Source organism: Heteronotia binoei, chromosome 15, assembly GCF_032191835.1.
Source record: "Heteronotia binoei isolate CCM8104 ecotype False Entrance Well chromosome 15, APGP_CSIRO_Hbin_v1, whole genome shotgun sequence".
NCBI lineage: Eukaryota > Metazoa > Chordata > Lepidosauria > Squamata > Gekkonidae > Heteronotia > Heteronotia binoei.
In genome coordinates this window covers 58,049,346-58,069,671 of record NC_083237.1, presented here as the reverse complement: position 1 = coordinate 58,069,671, position 20,326 = coordinate 58,049,346, and the positions used below count along the sequence as shown (strand labels likewise).

Sequence of the window (20,326 nt, the reverse complement as noted above, 5' to 3'; positions counted from 1 at the left end):
TTAAGAAGTGGAGAAAGGGTTGTGTGGGCTTCTCCAGGGGTTAATGGGGGCTGCTGGGGGCGTGGCAAAGCCCCTGGTGACTGGCTGGCTGCCTGCTCTCCTAATCCAGGGATTGTTATGCAGCTGCACCTACTAGTCAATGGACAAGGTAGGTGAGGAGGAAGAGGGAGAACCCTCAGAAAGGTTCAGGAGCTGTGCTCCTGTGAGCTCCTGCTGAATCTGAGGCCTGTTTTTAACAAATTTGAGCCTTTGCACAGAGCAGTATCGGTAAAACTGCATGTGAACACACTCCACTGCGCTACCACAATTTGGGTCCTCCCAGCTCCACATACACAGACCAGCCTCCACCGTCAGTATAAGACCTGTGGCCCATTTTTCTGGCTATTTTTCCCCCTCCTGTAAATAAAGCAGTGCGAAAAGCAAGGCTTTTCTATTACGCCAAATCACGCCAGTAGGATTTCATTGTTCACTGGAACCAGTAAACAAGATTAAAAACAGCCAAGATACCAAAAAAAAAAACCCCTAAGGGAAGAATCAAACCCATAATTATAGGGTTCAAGGAAACTAAGACAGACAAAATATATGAAGAGAAGTCTTGTGGCACCAACAAGGTATTATTAAATCTTCCGTGCCTAGATTCGACTTTGTCGGATGCATGTGGTGGATCCTCACTGGGCAGTGGGAAAGGGCGAGAAATCCAGGTCGAGAAGCACCTTCAAGACTGACAAGAATTGCGGCAGGAGAGGAGCTTTCGTGAATCACTGCTCACTTCTTCAAATAACCTAGGCCTTCCCCCCATGCCTCCCAGCCGGTGTTCCCTCTAAGCGGAGTCAGCGTGAGCTCGCTCACAGATTTTTAGCCTCCAGCTCACAGATTTTTGTCTTCGCTCAGGAAGGAGGACCCCAGAGCACACTAATATATGCAGGAGCTCACCACTTTCATGCCAGCAGCTCACAAAGCAGAATTTCTGCTCACGAGACTCTGCAGCTTAGAGGGAACATCGCTCCTGGCTCTGGGATTCAGAAGCTTGGTGCCTCTGAAGGTGGCCGTTCCCCTCAGACACCGTGGCCAGTAGCTGTTAACAGGCTCAGGGGTGGAATTCTAGCAGGGGCTCCTTTGCATATTAGGCCACACACCCCTGATGGAGCCAATCCCCCAAGAGCTTACAGGGCTCTTAGTACAGGGTCCAGAGGTAGAATTCTAGCAGGGGCTCCTTTGCATATTAGGCCACACACCCCTGATGTAGCCAATCCTTCAAGAGCTTACAGGGCTCTTAGTACAGGGTCCAGAGGTAGAATTCTAGCAGGGGCTCCTTTGCATATTAGGTCACGCCTCCCCTGATGGAGCCAATCCTTCAAGAGCTTACAGGGCTCTTAGCACAGGGTCCAGAGGTAGAATTCTAGCAGGGGTTCCTTTGCATATTAGGCCACACCCCCTGATGGAGCCAATCCCCCAAGAGCTTACAGGGCTCTTTGTACAGGGTCCAGAGATAGAATTCTAGCAGGGGCTCCTTTGCATATTAGGCCACACACCCCTGATGGAGCCAATCCTCCAGGAGCTTACAGGGCTCTTAGTACAGGGTCCAGAGGTAGAATTCTAGCAGGGGCTCCTTTGCATATTAGGCCACACACCCCTGATGGAGCCAATCCTCCAGGAGCTTACAGGGCTCTTAGTACAGGGTCCAGAGGTAGAATTCTAGCAGGGGCTCCTTTGCATATTAGATCACGCCTCCCCTGATGGAGCCAATCCTTCAAGAGCTTACAGGGCTCTTAGTACAGGGTCCAGAAGTAGAATTCTAGCAGGGGCTCCTTTGCATATTAGGGCACGCCCCCCCTGATGGAGCCAATCCTCCAGGAGCTTACAGGGCTCTTAGTACAGGGTCCAGAGGTAGAATTCTAGCAGGGGCTCCTTTGCATATTAGGCCACACACCCCTGATGGAGCCAATCCCCCAAGAGCTTACAGGGCTCTTCGTACAGGGTCCAGAGGTAGAATTCTAGCAGGGGCTCCTTTGCATATTAGGCCACACACCCCTGATGGAGCCAATCCTCCAGGAGCTTACAGGGCTCTTAGTACAGGGTCCAGAGGTAGAATTCTAGCAGGGGCTCCTTTGCATATTAGGCCACACACCCCTGATGGAGCCAATCCTCCAGGAGCTTACAGGGCTCTTAGTACAGGGTCCAGAGTTAGAATTCTAGCAGGGGCTCCTTTGCATATTAGGCCACACACCCCTGATGGAGCCAATCCTCCAGGAGCTTACAGGGCTCTTAGTACAGGGTCCAGAGGTAGAATTCTAGCAGGGGCTCCTTTGCATATTAGATCACGCCTCCCCTGATGGAGCCAATCCTTCAAGAGCTTACAGGGCTCTTAGTACAGGGTCCAGAGATAGAATTCTAGCAGGGGCTCCTTTGCATATTAGGGCACACACCCCTGATGGAGCCAATCCTTCAAGAGCTTACAGGGCTCTTAGTACAGGGTCCAGAGATAGAATTCTAGCAGGGGCTCCTTTGCATATTAGGCCACACCCCCGATGGAGCCAATCCTCCAAGAGCTTACAGGGCTCTTCGTACAGGGTCCAGAGATAGAATTCTAGCAGGGGCTCCTTTGCATATTAGGTCATGCCTCCCCTGATGGAGCCAATCCTTCAAGAGCTTACAGGGCTCTTAGTACAGGGTCCAGAGATAGAATTCTAGCAGGGGCTCCTTTGCATATTAGGCCACACCCCCGATGGAGCCAATCCTCCAAGAGCTTACAGGGCTCTTCGTACAGGGTCCAGAGATAGAATTCTAGCAGGGGCTCCTTTGCATATTAGGTCACGCCCCCCTGATGGAGCCAATCCTCCAAGAGCTTACAGGGCTCTTAGTACAGGGTCCAGCGATAGAATTCTAGCAGGAGCTCCTTTGCATATTAGGCCGCACACCCCTGATGCAGCCAATCTGCCACAAGCTTACAAGGCTCTTTTTGGTAAGCTCCAAGAGGATTGGCGACATCAGGGGCGTGTGGCCTGATATGCAAAGGAGCTCCTGCTACAAAAAAAGCCCTGAGCACAACTGCTGAATCCCAGCAGAGGCCAGCAGTGCCGTAAGGAAGTGATACTTACTAAGAGTATGTCTCTGGTTTCACCCGGCCGAGGGCAGCCCTGCCTGGCAGAGGGGTCCATCTCCAGCGAGGGGTAGCCGGAAGGGCAGAACCGATGCCCGTTGATGTTATTCTGGTGGCAGGCGTTGCTGGGGGGGGAGCCGGCGGCGTTCCAGTTGTCGTTCTGAGGGCAAACCCCATTGCCGCGGTAGCCGTCGGTCAGCCAGGCGTTCTCCCAACCGAGGGAACTGTCCCCCGCGGTGGGGAGGAGGGGCCCAGCGGCCAGTTTATCGTGGGCATAAACGAAGATCTCCTTGTGGGCCTTGGCCACTTGCGAGATGACGTCTTCCATGACGTCGCCGGGGCTGGGGGAGCGCGGGGGCGTCAGCTGCTGGGAGAACTGGGAGAAGCACGGGGACGGCTGAGGGGGCGAAGTTGCGTGAGGCGGCGAAGAGCGGGGGGTCTGCTGGGGCTGGCGGCATAGCAGGGGGTTGGCCGGCGGGGGGTGTCCCATCGGCAGGCTCTCGGGCGGGCTCTGCGCGCTCAGCTGGTTGTTGGCCATGTTGTTCATGGCGCTCTGCATCTCGGCCAGCATCCGCTGCTTCTCTCGCTTCGGGATGCGCCCAAACCGGACGGCTGCGGGGGGAGAGAGAAGGAAAGGGAACGCATGAGGCGGCTGAACAGCAACACCCGCCCACAGACGTCTCACACCGGAGGATCTCCTGGCATGAAATGAGACCTGCCCCGCCAGTTCTTTTTTTATTATCATGTTTCTTACTGCAGATTTCTATCTCGCCCTTCTCTCTGAATCAGAGTCTCCGAGTGGCTTACAATCTCCTTTATCCTCTTCCCCCACAACAGGCACCCTTGTGAGATGGGTGGGGCTGGAGAGGGCTCTCACAGCAGCTGCCCTTTCAAGGACAACCTCTGCCAGAGCTATGGCTGACCCAAGGCCATTCCAGCAGGTGCAAGTGGAGGAGTGGGGAATCAAACCCGGTTCTCCCAGATAAGAGTCCGCACACTTAACCACTACAGGGGAAGAAGGTCTATGAGAGCTATGGCTGACCCAAGGCCATGCCAGCAGGTGCAAGTGGAGGAGTGGGGAATCAAACCCGGTTCTCCCAGATAAGAGTCTGCACACTTAACCACTACAGGGGAAGAAGGTCTATGAGAGCTATGGCTGACCCAAGGCCATTCCAGCAGATGCATGTGGAGGAGTGGGGAATCAAGTCCGGTTCTCCCAGATAAGAGTCTGCACACTTAACCACTACAGGGGAAGAAGGTCTATGAGAGCTATGGCTGACCCAAGGCCATTCCAGCAGGTGCAAGTGGAGGAGTGGGGAATCAAACCCGGTTCTCCCAGATAAGAGTCAGCACACTTAACCACTACAGGGGAAGAAGGTCTATGAGAGCTATGGCTGCCCCAAGGCCATCCCAGCAGCTGCAAGTGGAGGAGTGGGGGAATCAAACCCGGTTCTCCCAGATAACAGTCCGCACACTTAACCACTACACTAAACTGGCAAGGAGGGTCGGGTAGAAATCAAATAAACCATAACTATAAGCAATGGGAAATCTGCAAGGCATGAACGTCAGATGTTTGAGGGCGGGCAGGCAGGAAGGAAGGAAAACGGATTGGGGAGAGAGAAGTAGAAAGAAAGGAACTTTAAACGTGTTTTCCAAGCTGCTAGCTGGCTTGCAGAAGTGATTTAAAGAGACAAATGTCTACTCAGGAGGTGAACTGCTCCACTTGGCAGGGGGGGGGGGGAGAATCAGGGACCCGCTTCCAACATCTTGGGGTTTTGGAAGGGGGAGGGACATGGCAGTAACTCACCATCCCGGGACATGCCAACCGCCAGACACTTCTTGAAGCGACACTGCTGGCAACGGTTGCGGTTGATGCGGACGATGTTGCAGGTCTCGTTCTTTAGGCACTTTTTGTACTGGATGTTCTGCTGAATGCTGCGCCGGAAGAAACCCTGAGGAGAGGAGGGAGAAGCCTTGTCAAGACCGGGCCTGAATCCAGAGTACTGGCTTAACCCTCCTGAAGGACAGACTGCAAAACACCAGGGCTGGATATAGGGGGGAGCAGAGGGAACACTTGCCCAAGGTGCCACTGGGGGGGGCCGCCAAATTGGGTATGGAGTCCATTCTATTCTATGGGCGCATAAGACAGAATGGGCCCATAACAGGGCATCATTTTTTAATTTTGTCTCCCCCCCCCCTCAAAAAACATGTAGATCTGGTCCTGCAAAACACACAGCATCGCTGACCAATCAAGGGCAACGGCTCAGCTTCTAGCTGCCAATCCAGAGGCCTCCTATTTACTGCTTGCCAATCAGGGTGGGGGGAGGGCACGTGAGCTTGCTCAGGTTGCCAACTTCCAGCTGGAGACCCCCTAGGACCACCACTGATCTCTGGGCTACAGAAATCAGTTCACCTGGAGAAAAGGCTGCTGTGGAAGGTGGTTCTATGGCTTTTATACCCCCATTGAAGTCCCTACCTTCCCGAAACCCTGCCCCTTTTCAGGCTATCCATTCCTCAAAGCAGGTATTTCCCAATTCAGAATTGGCAAACCCTACCACTAGTAGTCCTCACAGCACAAATTCTCCCTAACCCCGCCTAGGGCCAGTTGATTTCTCTCACACAAGGTTGTTGGTGGACAAAATGGGGAGGAGGATGTTGTGAGGCACCCATGAGGGTGACAAGTGGTGTACAAATATCAAAATAACTTCCTCTTCTTTCAGGAATAGCTTTCTCGCAACACCAGCAAGCTTACTGGAATTGCACTAGGAAGGCTGAATATGTTTCTGTTTTGCTGAGTATCAAGAGTCTTTCTCGTCTGTCTGCCTCTCTCTGGCATGAACTCTTTTTGCAAATTATCATGGGAAGGAGGTCACCTGGTTCCCAGAGGAAAGAACAACCCCATGTGCACGGTGGGGACCTCGCCTGGGTGTGGCTGCTTGGCCTCAGGCCTTGAACCAAGGTGAACCGGGCAGCCAACTAGTCAGGAAGCAGCAGAACGGGACTCAGAGGGCACAGACGGCCCCAAATGCCAAAGCTGCTCACCTTACAGCCTTCGCAAGCGTGGACGCCGTAGTGGAATCCCGAGGCCACGTCCCCACACACTTTACACAGGAGGACCATCCCGTTGAGTTCTGACAGGAAGGCGAAGAAAGGAGGGTTAGGAGACTTCCCAGTCGAGGACTCTGGACAGCAAGTTTTGAAACCAACGGAGCAGGGGGCTCCAACGTATTACCCGTGGGCACCCACCACCAACTGGCACCCATCAAGTATATTTGAAAAATGGGTGAGGCCAGCCAAGGCTTTTGCCCAGCAGGCTTCTGTTTGGCCAATGGAGATTGGATTGGAGGTGCAGGTTTTTAAACATGCTGCTCAGGCCTAACAGCTGCCCCCACAGCACAAGGATATTCACTGTGTGACCGAAGGTCAGCTACGGCAGCCATTTTGTTGCTGGTTCTGCTTGCTGCAGAAACTATTCTGTGGCAGCCATTTTGTGGCTGGGTCCACCTCTTGCGGGAATCATTCTATGTCAGCCATTTTGTGGCTGGCTCCGCCTCCTGTAGGGACCGTTCTATGGCAGCCATTTTGTGGCTGGCTCCACCTCCTGCGGGAATCATTCTATGCCAACATCAGCTTAAAACGTTTCCATTTCAAAAGGTCTTTTCAAATTGGCCCTGGTTTTATTTATTTTCGCCATTTTGACCGCAACCATTAATATTTGGTTTGCAGGGTATAAGTAAATGCAAAACAAAAATGCATATGTTGCTGTCAGGTTCCCAACTTCCAGGTGGGGCCTGGAGATCTGGGATTTCAACTGACCTACAGACTCTAGAGATCAGCTGCTCTGGAGAAAAAACTCTATGGTATTATACCCCACTGAGGTCCCTCCCCTCCCTAAACCCCGCCCTTCCCCAGGCTCCACCCCCCAAACCTCCAGACCTGACATCCCTAGCTGGTGTTGTGAATCTTGCTGCAAGCCCCATAGCCCCAGTAGGTACCCACCTCACTATTCCCTTGCTACCACGCCTCCCACCAAAGCCGGGGTGCCCCCCCCATCACTCACTTGTAATACTGCCGCCGGTGCTTTTGGTGGGGGAACTGCGTCTCCCTTCATCCACGGCCACCTGCAGCCCCAACGGTGAGCCCCCAGAGCTGTAGGACAAGGAAGACGAGGACGAGGAGGAGGAAGAGGACGAGGAAGGAGAGGAGTCTTCGCGCAGGCCGGCAGAGCTACCCCCGTACGGACGTCCAGCATCCTGCACCAGAGATCCAGTGGGCGAGGGGGGGAAGTAGCTGGAGAAGGGGGGTTGGGAGGACAGTTGGCAGCTGCTGCTGGAGCTATCGCTGCCGCACAGAGAGACGGGACTGGTTCGGCTCGGAGAGGACCCATTAGAGCCGATGTAGCTAATCACGCCCCCTGCGGACAGAAAGAGAGAGGAGAAGTTAAGAATCTGCCTTCCCGCAGAGCCACTGGTTGGGAGCCAGCGACCCCCTGCACGCGCTGGAACAATCTGCAAGGATCCAGGTGGAATCCTGGAAACCTTCCCTTCTCTTAAAGCAAGGCAAGTTTCTAGTCCTCAGCGATGCAAACAAAATCTCAAAGGCACCACAGCATCCTAAAGCGAGGTTTTTCGTATAGATCAGGAAACCTTCGGATCCATGCAGGATTGAAAAAGCCCCCCCCCCAAAAAAAAACCCACAGCAGAGCAGCCAAACCCTGTTGGGATGCTCACTCATCGTATTCAGACCACAACATGCCACCCCCAATGCAAAAGCAAAGCTGCGATTTGTTTGGAAAGGGACTGAGAACAAAACTACAGGTTATCATCATAAGGTCACTCTATAACAGGGGTGGCCGAACTTGCTGAAAATAACAGCCACTTAGAATAAATAGCAGATGTTTGAGGGAGGGAGGGAGGGAGGGAGGGAGGGAGGGAGGGAGGGAAGGAAGGAAGGAAGGAAGGAAGGAAGGAAGGAAGGAAGGAAGGAAGGAAGGAAGGAAGGAAGGAAGGAAGGAAGGAAGGAAGGAAGGAAGGAAGGAGGGGAGGGAGAGGTGGAAAGAAAGCAACTTTAACTACATTCTCCAAGCTACCAGCTGGCTTTAACTTGGTGAAGTGATTTAAAGAGGGAAATGCCTTCTCCAAGCCAGCCAACAGGGCGGTGGGGGCTTTGAGAGCCACGCAATATGTGTGGAAGAGCCACATGTGGCTCCTGAGTCACAGTCTGGCCACCCCTGCTCTATAAAACAAGGGAAGGGGCGTTATTTTAATAGTTTCTACATTTTATCAAGTATGTTTTAGTAAGTGAGTCTCTGGGAGAAGAAGGTGAGTGTCATGCCAGCTTGGAACCCAGAACTCTTCGAGCAGCGCCTCGAAGTCTGTTCTCTGAAGAAGTGTGCGTGCCCCCGGAGCTGGTGGGCTCTCCTTCCTTGAAGGTTTCTCAACAGCAGCTAGATGGCCATCTGACAGCAAGGAGGATCCTGCGACTTCAGGGAGAGGTATCTGAGAGTTTCCTGCATTGTACAGGGGGGTTGGGCTAGATGACCCTGGAGGTCCCTTCCAACTCTATGATTCTATGCACGCAAAAGCTTACACCCAGAATTAAACTTTATTGGTCTTAAAGATGCTGCTGGACTCAAACTTTGTCCCAGAAGTCTCAAGAAACACCTGGATATTCTGGACACATGGAGTAAACACCACCAGCTCAGCTCCAGAAAACTGTTGCTTGGAACAGCAAAAATTCTGAAGAGGACTGAAAACAGGCATAATCAAGTCGACGTCCTGTTCACCGAGACCCCTTTGATGGAACTTTTGAGGAACTGTTATCGCTATTTAGTCTTCTATTGAACATATCTGTACGGTTTTGTTTCAATACATTCTTCGTTATTTGGTCACGATAACTTCGGTCGTGCTGTCTTTTACCCACCCCAGAGGTTGGCGACTCTACTGTGGACGCAGTCTGCCAAATTCCGCCTCTTTTTCTTTTTCTCCTTTCAACTGCTGACCTACATCTCCAGGCTGGGGAAGGAGGTCAAAAGAAGAAAGAAACCCTAAAGAGAGGGAGGGAGGGAGGGAAGGAGGCGACGGGCCACGGGATTGCTGCAAAATGGGTAGAAGCCAAACAAACCGTCGCACCTCGGGCAATGAAGAAGGCGGGGAGGCTGATTAAGCTGGGCCAGGCTGGGGTAGCCCAACCCTGAGATACTGGGGAAAAAAACAACACGCCAGACTTTGTAACCGGGCCGTCTGCCAAAGGGCCAGTGCTGCCCGTGGGCCAGGCCTCCGGTGGAACAAAAACAAAGCCGTTCCTGCCAAAGGGATTAGAAACAAGGTCACGTGCCGGAGACAGGCTCAATGCCCAGCCAAGCCCATCACAAGCGAGAGAGAACCCAGGCCCTCGCTCGTGGGCTTGTATTGCCATTGGCTAGCCCCCGCCCCTCTGGACCTTCTTTGCCTGTGGCCTAAGCACCGCTCACTTCCAGGTGACTTCAGAGCCCAACGCACTCGCTCAGCCTAACTGACCTCACGGGTTTGTGGTGAGGATAAAATAGAACAGGAGAGAACGACGTGTGCTTGTTGTCCAGACTGCTTTGGAGGAAGGATATGCTGGATATGTACTAGAACGGGGTGGCCAAACTATGAACATATGAAGCTGCCTTATACTGAATCAGACCTTTGGTCCATCAAAGTCAGTATCGTCTTCTCAGACTGGCAGCAGCTCTCCAGGGTCTCAAGCTGAGGTTTTTCACACCTCTTTGCCTGGACCCTTTCTTTGGAGATGCCGGGGATTGAACCTGGGACCTTCTGCTTCCCAAGCAGATGCTCTAGCACTGAGCCACAGTCCCTCCCTGTCTTGGGAGCTACGTGTGGCTGTTTCACACATATCATATGGCTCTTGAAGCCCCCACTGCCCTATCTTGGAAAAGGCAGTTCTCTCTTTAAATCACTTCTCCAAGCCAAGCCAGCCAGCAGCCGTGATCAAAACCAAAAATAATGGTTTTGATCCCGGAGTCTCTCGGTTTCCCCCACTCACAGCCAAGACCTTCCAGTGGGGGCTGACTCTTACAAAAGGACTAATGCCCGTATAGGCTGCCACGCTAGGCTTCCCAACCCTCCCGCCCTGGCGGGGGACCCCAGGATTTCCACCCTCTTCCCCCGCTCCCCCAAAAAACGGAAGCGGGGGGAGGGGGGAAACGGCGCCGGAGTGCCCCCCTTTTCCCTCTCCTAAGACTTCACAAGGAGAGTTCAAACTTGGCGAGGGGAAGGCGAAGGCCGTTGATCGTTGCAGGGGCAGCGGCAGCCCGTCCCTGATTGGAAGGTCGTATGGCAAAAGGGGGGCGGGGAGAAACCGCGTAGGAAAAGGCGCTCGCCTCACCAAGCCTCGCCTCTGCGGCGCGAGGCGCTCCCCGGCCCCACCTACTAAATCGCCGCTCTCTTTTCCGCCTCCCTCCGCCGGCGCCGCCTCCTCTCAGCGACTGGAGCGCGAGGAAGGAAAGGGGGGGGGGGAGAGGAGAGCGTTCCTTTGCCAGGGAAACGCGGATTGTTTGCTCTCCCTTCCGCCGCCGCGAGGCTCTTCTCCCTGCGAACTTTTGCGGCCGGCGGGAAGCCAGTAAAGGGGCGCGCGAGGTTCTTTCGCCTCCGTCTCCCCACGGCATCGAAGCTGGACGGCCGGCAGGAGCGGCGAGGGTGAGGGGAGCCCCCTTTCTCGTGGTGGTGGCGGGGGGGGGGGGAAGTGTCCCTTTAAATGTGATGGCCAGAACTCCCTTGGAGTTCAATTCTGCTTATCACACCCTTGCTCCTGGCTCCGCCCCCAATGTCTCCTGGCTCCACCCCCAAAGTCTCCTGGCTCCACCCCCGAAATCCCCAGATATTTCTTGAATTGGACTTGGCAACCCTATGCCACGCTGTAGTAGGATGTGTGAACTGGAAATCAGACTGAGTTGGGGCAATATGACCTTCTGAACTGAGAATGGGGAGAGAGGAGCAGAGCTGGTTCCAAACCCAAGGAAGAAGGAGCAGGCAAGTAGTAGGACCCCAAGGTGGAATAGAAACAAACACATTTTTTTCCCTTCTATCCGGTGATCTTGGTCACTGCTTTCATTGCTTTGACTGATTCCGCAGGGAAGGGAGGTATTCAAAAGGCGTAATGAAAAGAGAGCAGATCAGAAATTCCTCTAAGTCATTCTTTTCTGTTTTTTTTTTAAAAGAGACATTGCAAGATTTCCTGCCTCGGATGCCAAAATATCTTGGGCCGGGGCCTTGGCTGGCTGTACCTTGACCTTCTGAGCCGCTGGTTGCTTTGGAAAATGGGATTAGAATGACAATGAGGTTTCTTCTAGGACAGGGGTGACTAAACTTGCTTAGTGTAAGAACCATACAGAATAAATGTCAGATGTCTGAGAGCCGCAAGACAGGAAGGAAGGAAGGAAGCAAAATAGATGGGGAGCGAGGGAGAAGTGGAAAGAAAGCAACTTTAATTGCAAAAGCATTCTACCCACAGCAGGTCTTACAGTTCCATCAGGGAGAGATTAACTCTAGAGCTGCAGTGGCCAAACTGTGGCTCTTTCACACATATTGTGTGGCTCTTGAAGCCCCACCGCCACCCTTGTTGGCTGGCTTGGAGAAGGCATTTCTCTCTTTAAATCACTTCTCCAACCCAAGCCAGCCAGTAGCTTGGAGAATGCATCTGAAGTTAAAGTTGTTTTCTTTCCACCTCTCCTTCCCTCCTCCCTCCCACCATCTTCTTTCTTCCTCCCTCCCTTCCTTGCAGCTCTCAAACATCTGACGTTCATGTCTTGCAGCTCTCAAACATCTGACGTTTATTCTACGTGGCTCTTAACGCTAAGCAAGTTTGGCCACCCCGGCTCTAAAATATGATGCAGTAGGCTTAGATGCTTTCAAGGGGCCAGAAACACAGACATCTAGCAATTCAGGGAATCTTTATGAAGACAGGAAAGTACCTGACATGGAGTCAGGTCTTGGTCTCTTGAGATCAGCACTGTCCACTCTGACTGGCAGTGGCTCTCGAGGGTCGCAGACAGAAGTACCCCCAATCGGCTTTTTTTTGTAGCAGGAACTCCTTTGCATATTAGGCCACACCCCTCTTATGTAGCCAATCCTCCAAGAGCTTACAGGGCTCTTATTACAGGATCTACTGTAAACTCTTGAAGGATTGGCTACATCAGAGGGGTGTGGCCTAATATGCAAATTAGTTCCTGCTACCAAAAAAACCCCTGCCCCCAATTCACCTTCCACCTGATCCTTCCCTTTAGAGATGGTGGGGTTCGAACTCGAGACCTTCTGCATGCCAAGCAGATGCTCCGCCACTCAGCCTCAAAGCAGCCAACGTGTAAATGTTCTGCACGCCGGGGCCCACAAGAAGACGGCCCTGACATCTTAGCGGCATCTCTGGCAAACAAGAAAAAGGCTATCAAGAATGTGGTAGTGCGCTGCACTAGTACCAGGGAGTCCTGGGTTCAAATCCAGCCTTGCCACAAAACCTACTACACAGCCCTGAGCCTATATGTACATCTCACTCTTGCTCTAATGGCACACCCATTCCAACCCTGGTGGCGTCCTGGCTGGGAGAGAGAGCGCTGCCCGCATATTCCACCCGACATATGTCATACAATTGTGCATGAATCTTGTTCCCATCCGGGGCAAGCTGTCTTTCTCCCATAGGACAAACAGAGAGCGACTCAAGGAATTCCCAGAGGCGAGTAAGCTTCTTGGTTTGAGCAAAGGACCTCTTGGGCTGCAGAGGCCTGGAGGCCAGCCAAGTCTCAGCTTGTTAAGTAAGGTATGATCGTTCCCGTCTGGCCTTTAAACGTGGCCCTCACACGTGAACACGTTAGTAATCCCTTTGGCACCGGCCGCTTTGTTTTTGCTTCCCGTGCGGTCTCTGGCTTCTTCTGAATCACCACTTTGTAACATGGCAATTTTCTCTCTCTCCTCTTCAAGGGTGAGAAACAGGGGTTTGGAAATCGAGACGGGCTGGGTGCAAAAGGGTGGCGTAGGGAATCCCAGTGGCGGAAGAGCTGTGTGTTTGAGAGTCCCCCTCCCAGCCTGGAATTTCCAAGGTCGGATGGGTAATTAAATATAGAGTGGGCCGGGAAAGTACTGACTTAAGTGGGTTACAGAAAATGACCCCAGCTCACTTGAGGGAACAAGAGCAGGTAGGTGTGCACACAGACCGAGCTGAAGACCTTTCAAAGGGGCGTGGAAGAAGGCCGAGGTGTGACTCTCCCGTCCTTTGGCCATCTGTTATCACCCGACTTTCGTCTCCTAGAGACGAGGGCGCAAGGGCTTTGGGACTCACGTGTGGGATCCCAGACCACACGTGGCCTTTCTCCCAGAATTACATGCTGCTTGGTTGCTCGTCTCACGACTGAGGCGAGCAGATGTGCCAAAGGCTTCCAGGGAAAGCAACACTGAACGCTGCATAAGCCCAAACAAACCTCCATGCTCAAATCTCACCCAGATGCAGACGGGGTAGGGGAGAGAGCGGGGTCAGAAGGGGCGGGGGGGGGGGGTTGACCTCCATACGGCAGAGGAAGCGAGAAGGTTAGGATGAAGAAGATAGTTCTCTCCTGGTGAGGTCGGAATTTAGCTCAGAGTGGATCCCTGGCTCTCGCAAATGATCCCGAAATGTTCTACAAGTTTATGGAACTTTTGGGGGGGAGCAGAAATAATCAAATAAGCAGGTTGAAAAGGTATGTTCACGACACAGACTCCTGAATCAACACCTGTCAGACTTGGATCCAGGAAGCCTGGGTTCAAATCCCATCACTGGGTTCAAATCCCCTATTCTGAAAGGCTATGCTCATGCCCTCTAAGCAAGGCTGAATCTGTAAAGCATATGTTTTTCAGTTGCCCATATTATAGGGAGGCTCGTTTTAGAATTATGACTCCATTCGTCAACAGAACACCTGGTTATATTAATACAAACAAAGCAAGACTTCGTTGGTTCCTATCAGTTAAGAATTCAGAGATTACACATTCAGGTTGCTGAGTTTTGTGCGTTAATTCTTAGACTGCGGGAATGAAATTTTAAAATTTCTTAAATTTAGATCTCTATTTTTGTATACTATGTCTGTTTTTACTTTTCCATATTACGTTTACACCCTATCCTGGTCTTGAGCCTGATAAACTAAACAAACAATCCCCCCCCACTCTGCCCTGGAAACCCACTGGGTGACTTTGGACCAGTCACACACTCACAGCCTAACCTGCCTCATGAGGCTGTTGTGAAGATGGGGAGAGGAGACGGAGGCCATCTGCTTTGGAACCCCACCGGGAAGAAAGATGGGGGATAACCAAAGTAAATAAGTAATACAGATCCTATCCTTTCCTAAGCCTCAGCCAGGAAGGTAACACAAACTGTGCTTGGGACAGAAACTGAGTCCTGAGAAATTAATTTAAAAACAAAACAGTGCCCTCGCAAGGGTTACAGTTTGACCTACGTTCCCAGTAAGCCACACTGAACTCAGAAAAGCTGGGTAAACATACCACTCAACTGCACAACATTCAACCCACAGTGAACATAAGAACATAAGAGAAGCCAAGTTGGATCAGGCCAATGGCCCATCCAGTCCAACACTCTGTGTCACATAAGAACATAAGAGAAGCCATGTTGGATCAGGCCAATGGCCCATCCAGTCCAACACTCTGTGTCACATAAGGACATAAGAAAAGCCATGTTGGATCAGGCCAATAGCCCCTCCAGTCCAACACTCTGAGTCACATAAGAACATAAGAGAAGCCATGTTGGATCAGGCCAATGGCCCATCCAGTCCAACACTCTGAGTCACATAAGAACATAAGAGAAGCCATGTTGGATCAGGCCAATGGCCCCTCCAGTCCAACGCTCTGAGTCACATAAGAACATAAGAGAAGCCATGTTGGATCAGGCCAATGGCCCATCCAGTCCGACACTCTGTGTCACATAAGAGAAGCCATGTTGGATCAGGCCAATGGCCCATCCAGTCCAACACTCTGTGTCACACAGTGGCAAAAAATTTTATACATACACACACACTGTGGCTAATAGCTTCCAAAGACTGATCATGCCTTTATACAACAGACCTGTACCAGATACCTCCTGCCCCAATTCACAGCAACTGAATGATCCCACCAACTAACATGTTCACTTTCATCTCCCTGACACTTTTGTTTTCCCAAGACCTATCAATGTAGCATCCGCTCCATTTTTCATACTATCCCTGGAATAGACAAATACCTCTTACACAGTTGCAATTCAGTATTATTTTATCTCCTCTCAGCATTAATGATACAAAACAGATATTCCTTAACAGCCGACTGTAACCACAGATATGTAAGCTCAGAGGTATCAAAGAGGCCTGTAAGAGGGCTGACTAGCGCTTAAAAAACAGGGTGCAAGCTTTTTGATCACACAACATTCTTCTGGAAGCTCAAGATTCTGACATCATGAGAATACTTGATGCCAGACTTTTGCTATAACTGGATTCAAACTTTGTTCAGCAATAAAGAGTGTTTAATATTTTTCCCTCTTTGTTTTCTATACAAGGCAGTTTATGATTCCGTTGCAGGGAGACATTCTGCACATGCTCAGGGAAAGTATTCTTAAACTGCTTTTAACGGCTTCTATCAGATGGACAAGTACACAAGATCAGCAACACTATAAACAGTAAGGTTTGTAACTTTAAATAAAGACAAAACAGGAGTCCAGTGACACCTTCGAGCCTAATAAAACTTTTTAAAACTCCAGTTCATGCTGAAATGAAGATTAATCTTTCAGTTTCAGTGAAATTAAGATTAATCTTTCAGTTTCACTGTTACAACCAAGGACAGCAACCCCATCTGAATTTTAATATTGATATGACAAACAAAAGACGCTCTACACACATTCAGAGAGACCTTGTCTTTACAGTCTCTCTTCACTGACCCCTTTTTTTTTTGTTGGGTAAAAGGCTGTCTATACATGTTCAAGAGGTACTCCCTTCTTACCAACAGGCCAAATCTTTCACAACAAGAAGCACTCTGCAGGCGTCGAGAGGCATTTTCTTTGCTTCAATCTCTACCTCATCTACCCCCCAAAAAAAATCTACTCTGGGGTAACGCCTTGGGGAAAAAGTCATTCTGTACATGCTCAAGGACACTGTCAGCGCCCGAATTGTTATAGTCAACTTCCTTCCTGTGACTCCTACTGCAGAAATCATACAAGGGGAGTCTACTGAGACACAGGAGTCCAGATGTGTAGGCTGCGCTGTACTCTGATTCTGGGGTCAAAGGAGGAACACAACCAACCTGCCAGCAACTGAGAAATGTGGGTTCACCGCACTGCAATGGAGCAGTGTCTTTGTACGAAACGACCTATGGCCACAGTGCCTCTGAGCGTGCAGAGAGCGCCATCCACAGTCAGCACGCAGGCCCTAGGAAAAACTGCCCTACTTCGTCGGATTTTCCCCCCACAGCCCCTCCTTGCTGAGATCTCCCCCCACCCACCGGGGCCAGAGCACCAAACTCCCCTTTGCCATGTGCCTCGCCCGCACGTGGCCCCCTCCTTTCCCCCAGCTCCGCCCCTCACGCTTTGCACCGCCCCTCGCCTCCCTGTTGGTGCGAACGCCCGTCAAGGACGCGCCCAGGCCTAAGCTCCGCCCTAAAAGGAACGTTCGCTCTCAGGGACGCTGACGTCGCCGGGGAGGGAGGCGACTCCGGTGATGTAATGGGAGGCGGGGACGGCCAATGGGAGGCGGCGGGGGGCGTGGCCGGCAGGGAAAACAAACCTCGCACGTGGCTGAGCCGGGCAACGGGACACGTGAGAGGCTGCGGAGGGGAAGTGGATCCAGGGAATCCCAGGGCGGGGGGAGATCCCAAAGGGGGTGGGGGGAGAGGAGCCCCCCCCAAACCGAAGAGGCCAGATCCCGGGATGCAAAAGGTGGGAGCCTGCACCATCCCAATAACAACCCCCCCACTAGATCATAGTCTGAGCTTACGTTCTGAATAAAACTAAACTGGTCTTAAGAGGTGCAACTGACTTCTATTTTATAGCCTGAGCTGCTGAGCAATACTCTATAATAACCTCCCACTATAACCCAGTAATAATAACCACTAGATCATGCTGCTGAGCAATCCCACCAGAAGGGCCACCGACAGATAAACACAAGATCTACTATAATCTGATCCGCCTATGCTTTAAGATTCTTCGTAGCACGCAATACCTTGTCTTAAATTGTTCGTTGGTTGTATTTTTATCGTTTTATACCTGTAATTGAGATTGTTGGTTTTATTATTGCTGTTAGCCGCCCTGAGTCCGCTTTTGGAATGAATAAATAGTCCTAAAACTTTTGCAGAGAAACCCCCCCAACCCCGAGATGCTGGAATCAAGACAGCCGCGACCCCCTCCCATCCCCCCCAGGAGCGTCCTCCGCTGCCTCTTAGGGCAGGGCGTCGGCTGCTAATCTAACACCGGACTCCCTCCCCGAGAGAGACTGCAGGGTGACCCGGTTCCCTGAAACTGACACCGCGCAGCCCCCCCCCCTTCCGCCGCTCGCTCTGCCCCGCCCTCCCGGGGAAAGAGGACAGTCACCTGCGCAGCCTTAATAGGACAAGGAAGCGGCCCAAGGCTGCAATGCAAGCCCCTTTTATATCCCCTCCCGGGGCTAGATAGAAAAGGTTTGCAAACCGGGCAAGGTTTGCAAGAAGCCCCTGCCTGCAAGGTGCGCGGGGGGTGTTTGGGTTGGGATCCCGCCCCAGGAGGGGGGGGCAGAGAGGTCCCCCCCGAGGGACAAATCGGGAGAGAAAGAAGGGCCACCGGGACAAGGGATGGAGGGCCACTGTCGCGCCAGAGCAGCAGGGTCAATCCAGAGCAGGGAGGGCGCAGCTGGACTCCTCCACTTCCACCCCCTGTTAGCCCGAGACACCCCACCACACACACCAGTGTTCCCTCAAAGTTGAGTTGGTGTGAGGTGGCTCACAGATTGTTAGCCTCCAGCTCACCCATGTGTGTCGTAGCTCAGGCAAGATAACCCCAGAGCACTATAATTTATGCAGGTCACAGCTTTAATGCCGGTCTCTCACAACCAGCGTTCCCTCTAACCTAAGTGTGAGCTAGGTCACAGATTTTTAGTCTCAAGCTCACACGTTTTAGATCAGGAAGGAAGGCCCCAGAGCACACTAACTTATGCAGTAACTCCCAACTTTAATGCCAGTCGGTCACGTCTTGAAAGGCAGTCAGTAGCTCACGAAGTAGAATTTTTGCTCACCAGACTCTGCAGTTTAGATGGAACGCCGCCCCCCCAACACACACCCCTCGGGACCCCCGCTGCGGGGCTTACCTGGGGAGTTGTTATTGGTATCCAAAGCGGCCATCCTGCTCAGTTGACAGCTGTCATTCAAGCTCAGCGGCGCTACCCGCTGGGGCTCCGCGCTCAAGGAAGCCAGCGAGGAGAGAGGCAGGGGAAGCGCCCCGGGACCCCCCTCGCCTCCTCGCTCTTCTGCCGCGACCCCCAAAGTTATGCTGGAAGAGCGCGAAAAGCAAACAATCCGCTTCTTGCGCAGTCGGTGCAAAACAGGCTGGCGAGCGGCTTTTGAACCCCGGACCGAGAGTGCCAAAAAAAAGGCAAGAGCCGGCCTGGAGGAAAGGAAAGAAGCGCCAGGCGTGCAAGGGATTCCCCGCTCGGGCTGTCGGCCGGCTGGCTTGGAGCTGGCGCAGATTGCTGCTTCCCCCTTCGCCTGCAAGCTTGGACTCTGCCAGAGCTCGCTGGCGCCCCGTCTTCTCCCCGCCCGCGGCTGCGCAGACGCCCGCACGCGGCACTGGAGCATCTACCATGTGACTCCCGGGGAGAGCCTCGTGCCCCAGTGACACACTTTTCGGCTGCGGCTGCAGCAGGCACATGGCGCTGGGCGGGGGGGAGGCTGGAGCGCTGGGCAGGCTGGGAGTTGTAGTTTGCCGTTTGCACCGTGCCCTTTCCAACAGCCCAGACCTGCTGGGGTTGTGCAGATCCGAGGGTACCCTTGTGCACTCTAAACCACGGCGTACTAGTATATGTAGCTCTGCTCACTGTACCTGATTCCTCGTCTGAGGAAGTGTGCATGCGCATACGAAAGGTTACATTCGGAATAAAACTTTGTTGGTCTTAAAGGTGAAGATTGACTCCTACTTTGTTCTACTGCTGGTGTGTGAGTTTGTGCGGCTTGGCTGCGCATTCCTGAGGAGTGACTGGGCTTTTGCTTCCCTCCCTGCCTCCCCCCCCCTCTCCTCCTCCTCCTCCTCCCTTTGCAAAGAGATCAAAGGAGCTTTGAGATTCCAAAAAATACACAAACACGCTAAGAAAGGGAGGGGGGGCGCCGCAATTTAGCCCTGGAAAAAAAACGTGATGCTTTAACGTGATGTGGGGAAAAGAACCTGGTCTCTTCTCAGCGGCAGCCGACTGCCAGTGGAGAGCTTGGCAAAGGGATCTTTGCAAGAAGGGAAAGCGGGAGGGGGGGAGATTAAGTGCCTTGCAAAACAAGAGCGGGGGGGGGGTGTTTCTAGGGCAGCCAGTGTGCGCTCCAGATCCGAAGTTGCTTTGCAAACCCGTGTTCCCGTATTCGCTCTGAATTCAAGGAAGAGAGCCCTATTCTGGTCTGCAACACTCCTAATGGCAGAATTCCCCCAGTCTAAAATCACTGATTTTGATTTCAATACATTTAGACAGAAGTAACGTGTGTCGTAGGATTGCCCTGAAGGAGGAGTGGTTGTTGATTTTTAATTCCAGCATCAACTTTCAGGGACTAGAGCATTTTTGCTTAGGATGAGTTTGCTGGTTTGCCTGCAGCTCTGCAAAGTCACAACCCAGAAAGGCGCACAACGTGAGCTCAAGGTGTAATGCTTTGGCACCATGAGGCTTTTCTTCTTCTTTTTCCTGTTTAGCGGCAGTGACCTGTTTTTTGTTTTAAATTTAAATAGAGCTTGTTCAGGGGAAAAGAGCCAGCTGCAGATGGAACAGCCATGTGTCCTGTTGACCAGTTTTAACATAACTCTACCATTATGTAATTTTTTTTCAGACTAGAATAAATTAAGCATATTTTTTTCAGGACAGTGGATGAAAATTCAGCTCCGAGGCTTAGTGTGGGCAGCATGCTAAACAAAATGTCCTTATTACAGCAGCTCAGGGTCTCGTTCCCTGTGGCCCACACTAACAGCTAAGCAGAGTTGTACCCTTCTAAGTCCACTGAAGTCAACAGGCAGAGAAGGGTGTGTGTTTAC

General features: G+C 52.1%; 1 protein-coding gene across 2 annotated transcripts in view; it reads right to left on the bottom strand.

Annotated features, from left to right (window-relative positions):
• The window catches only part of NR1D1 (nuclear receptor subfamily 1 group D member 1), a 375,483-nt gene extending 356,889 nt beyond the window's left edge, over positions 1–18,594 (bottom strand). For both annotated transcript variants that reach the window (XM_060256781.1, XM_060256780.1), the window contains exons 1-5: positions 18,414–18,594; positions 7,161–7,514; positions 6,143–6,231; positions 4,908–5,052; positions 3,099–3,712 (exon numbers count right to left, since the gene is read on the bottom strand). In XM_060256781.1, the coding sequence (XP_060112764.1) occupies positions 3,099–3,712; positions 4,908–5,052; positions 6,143–6,231; positions 7,161–7,514; positions 18,414–18,447 (1,236 nt within the window). In that variant the 5' untranslated portion in view covers positions 18,448–18,594. The remainder of the gene's footprint in view (positions 1–3,098; positions 3,713–4,907; positions 5,053–6,142; positions 6,232–7,160; positions 7,515–18,413) is intronic.
• Between the last annotated feature and the right edge of the window lie 1,732 nt (positions 18,595–20,326).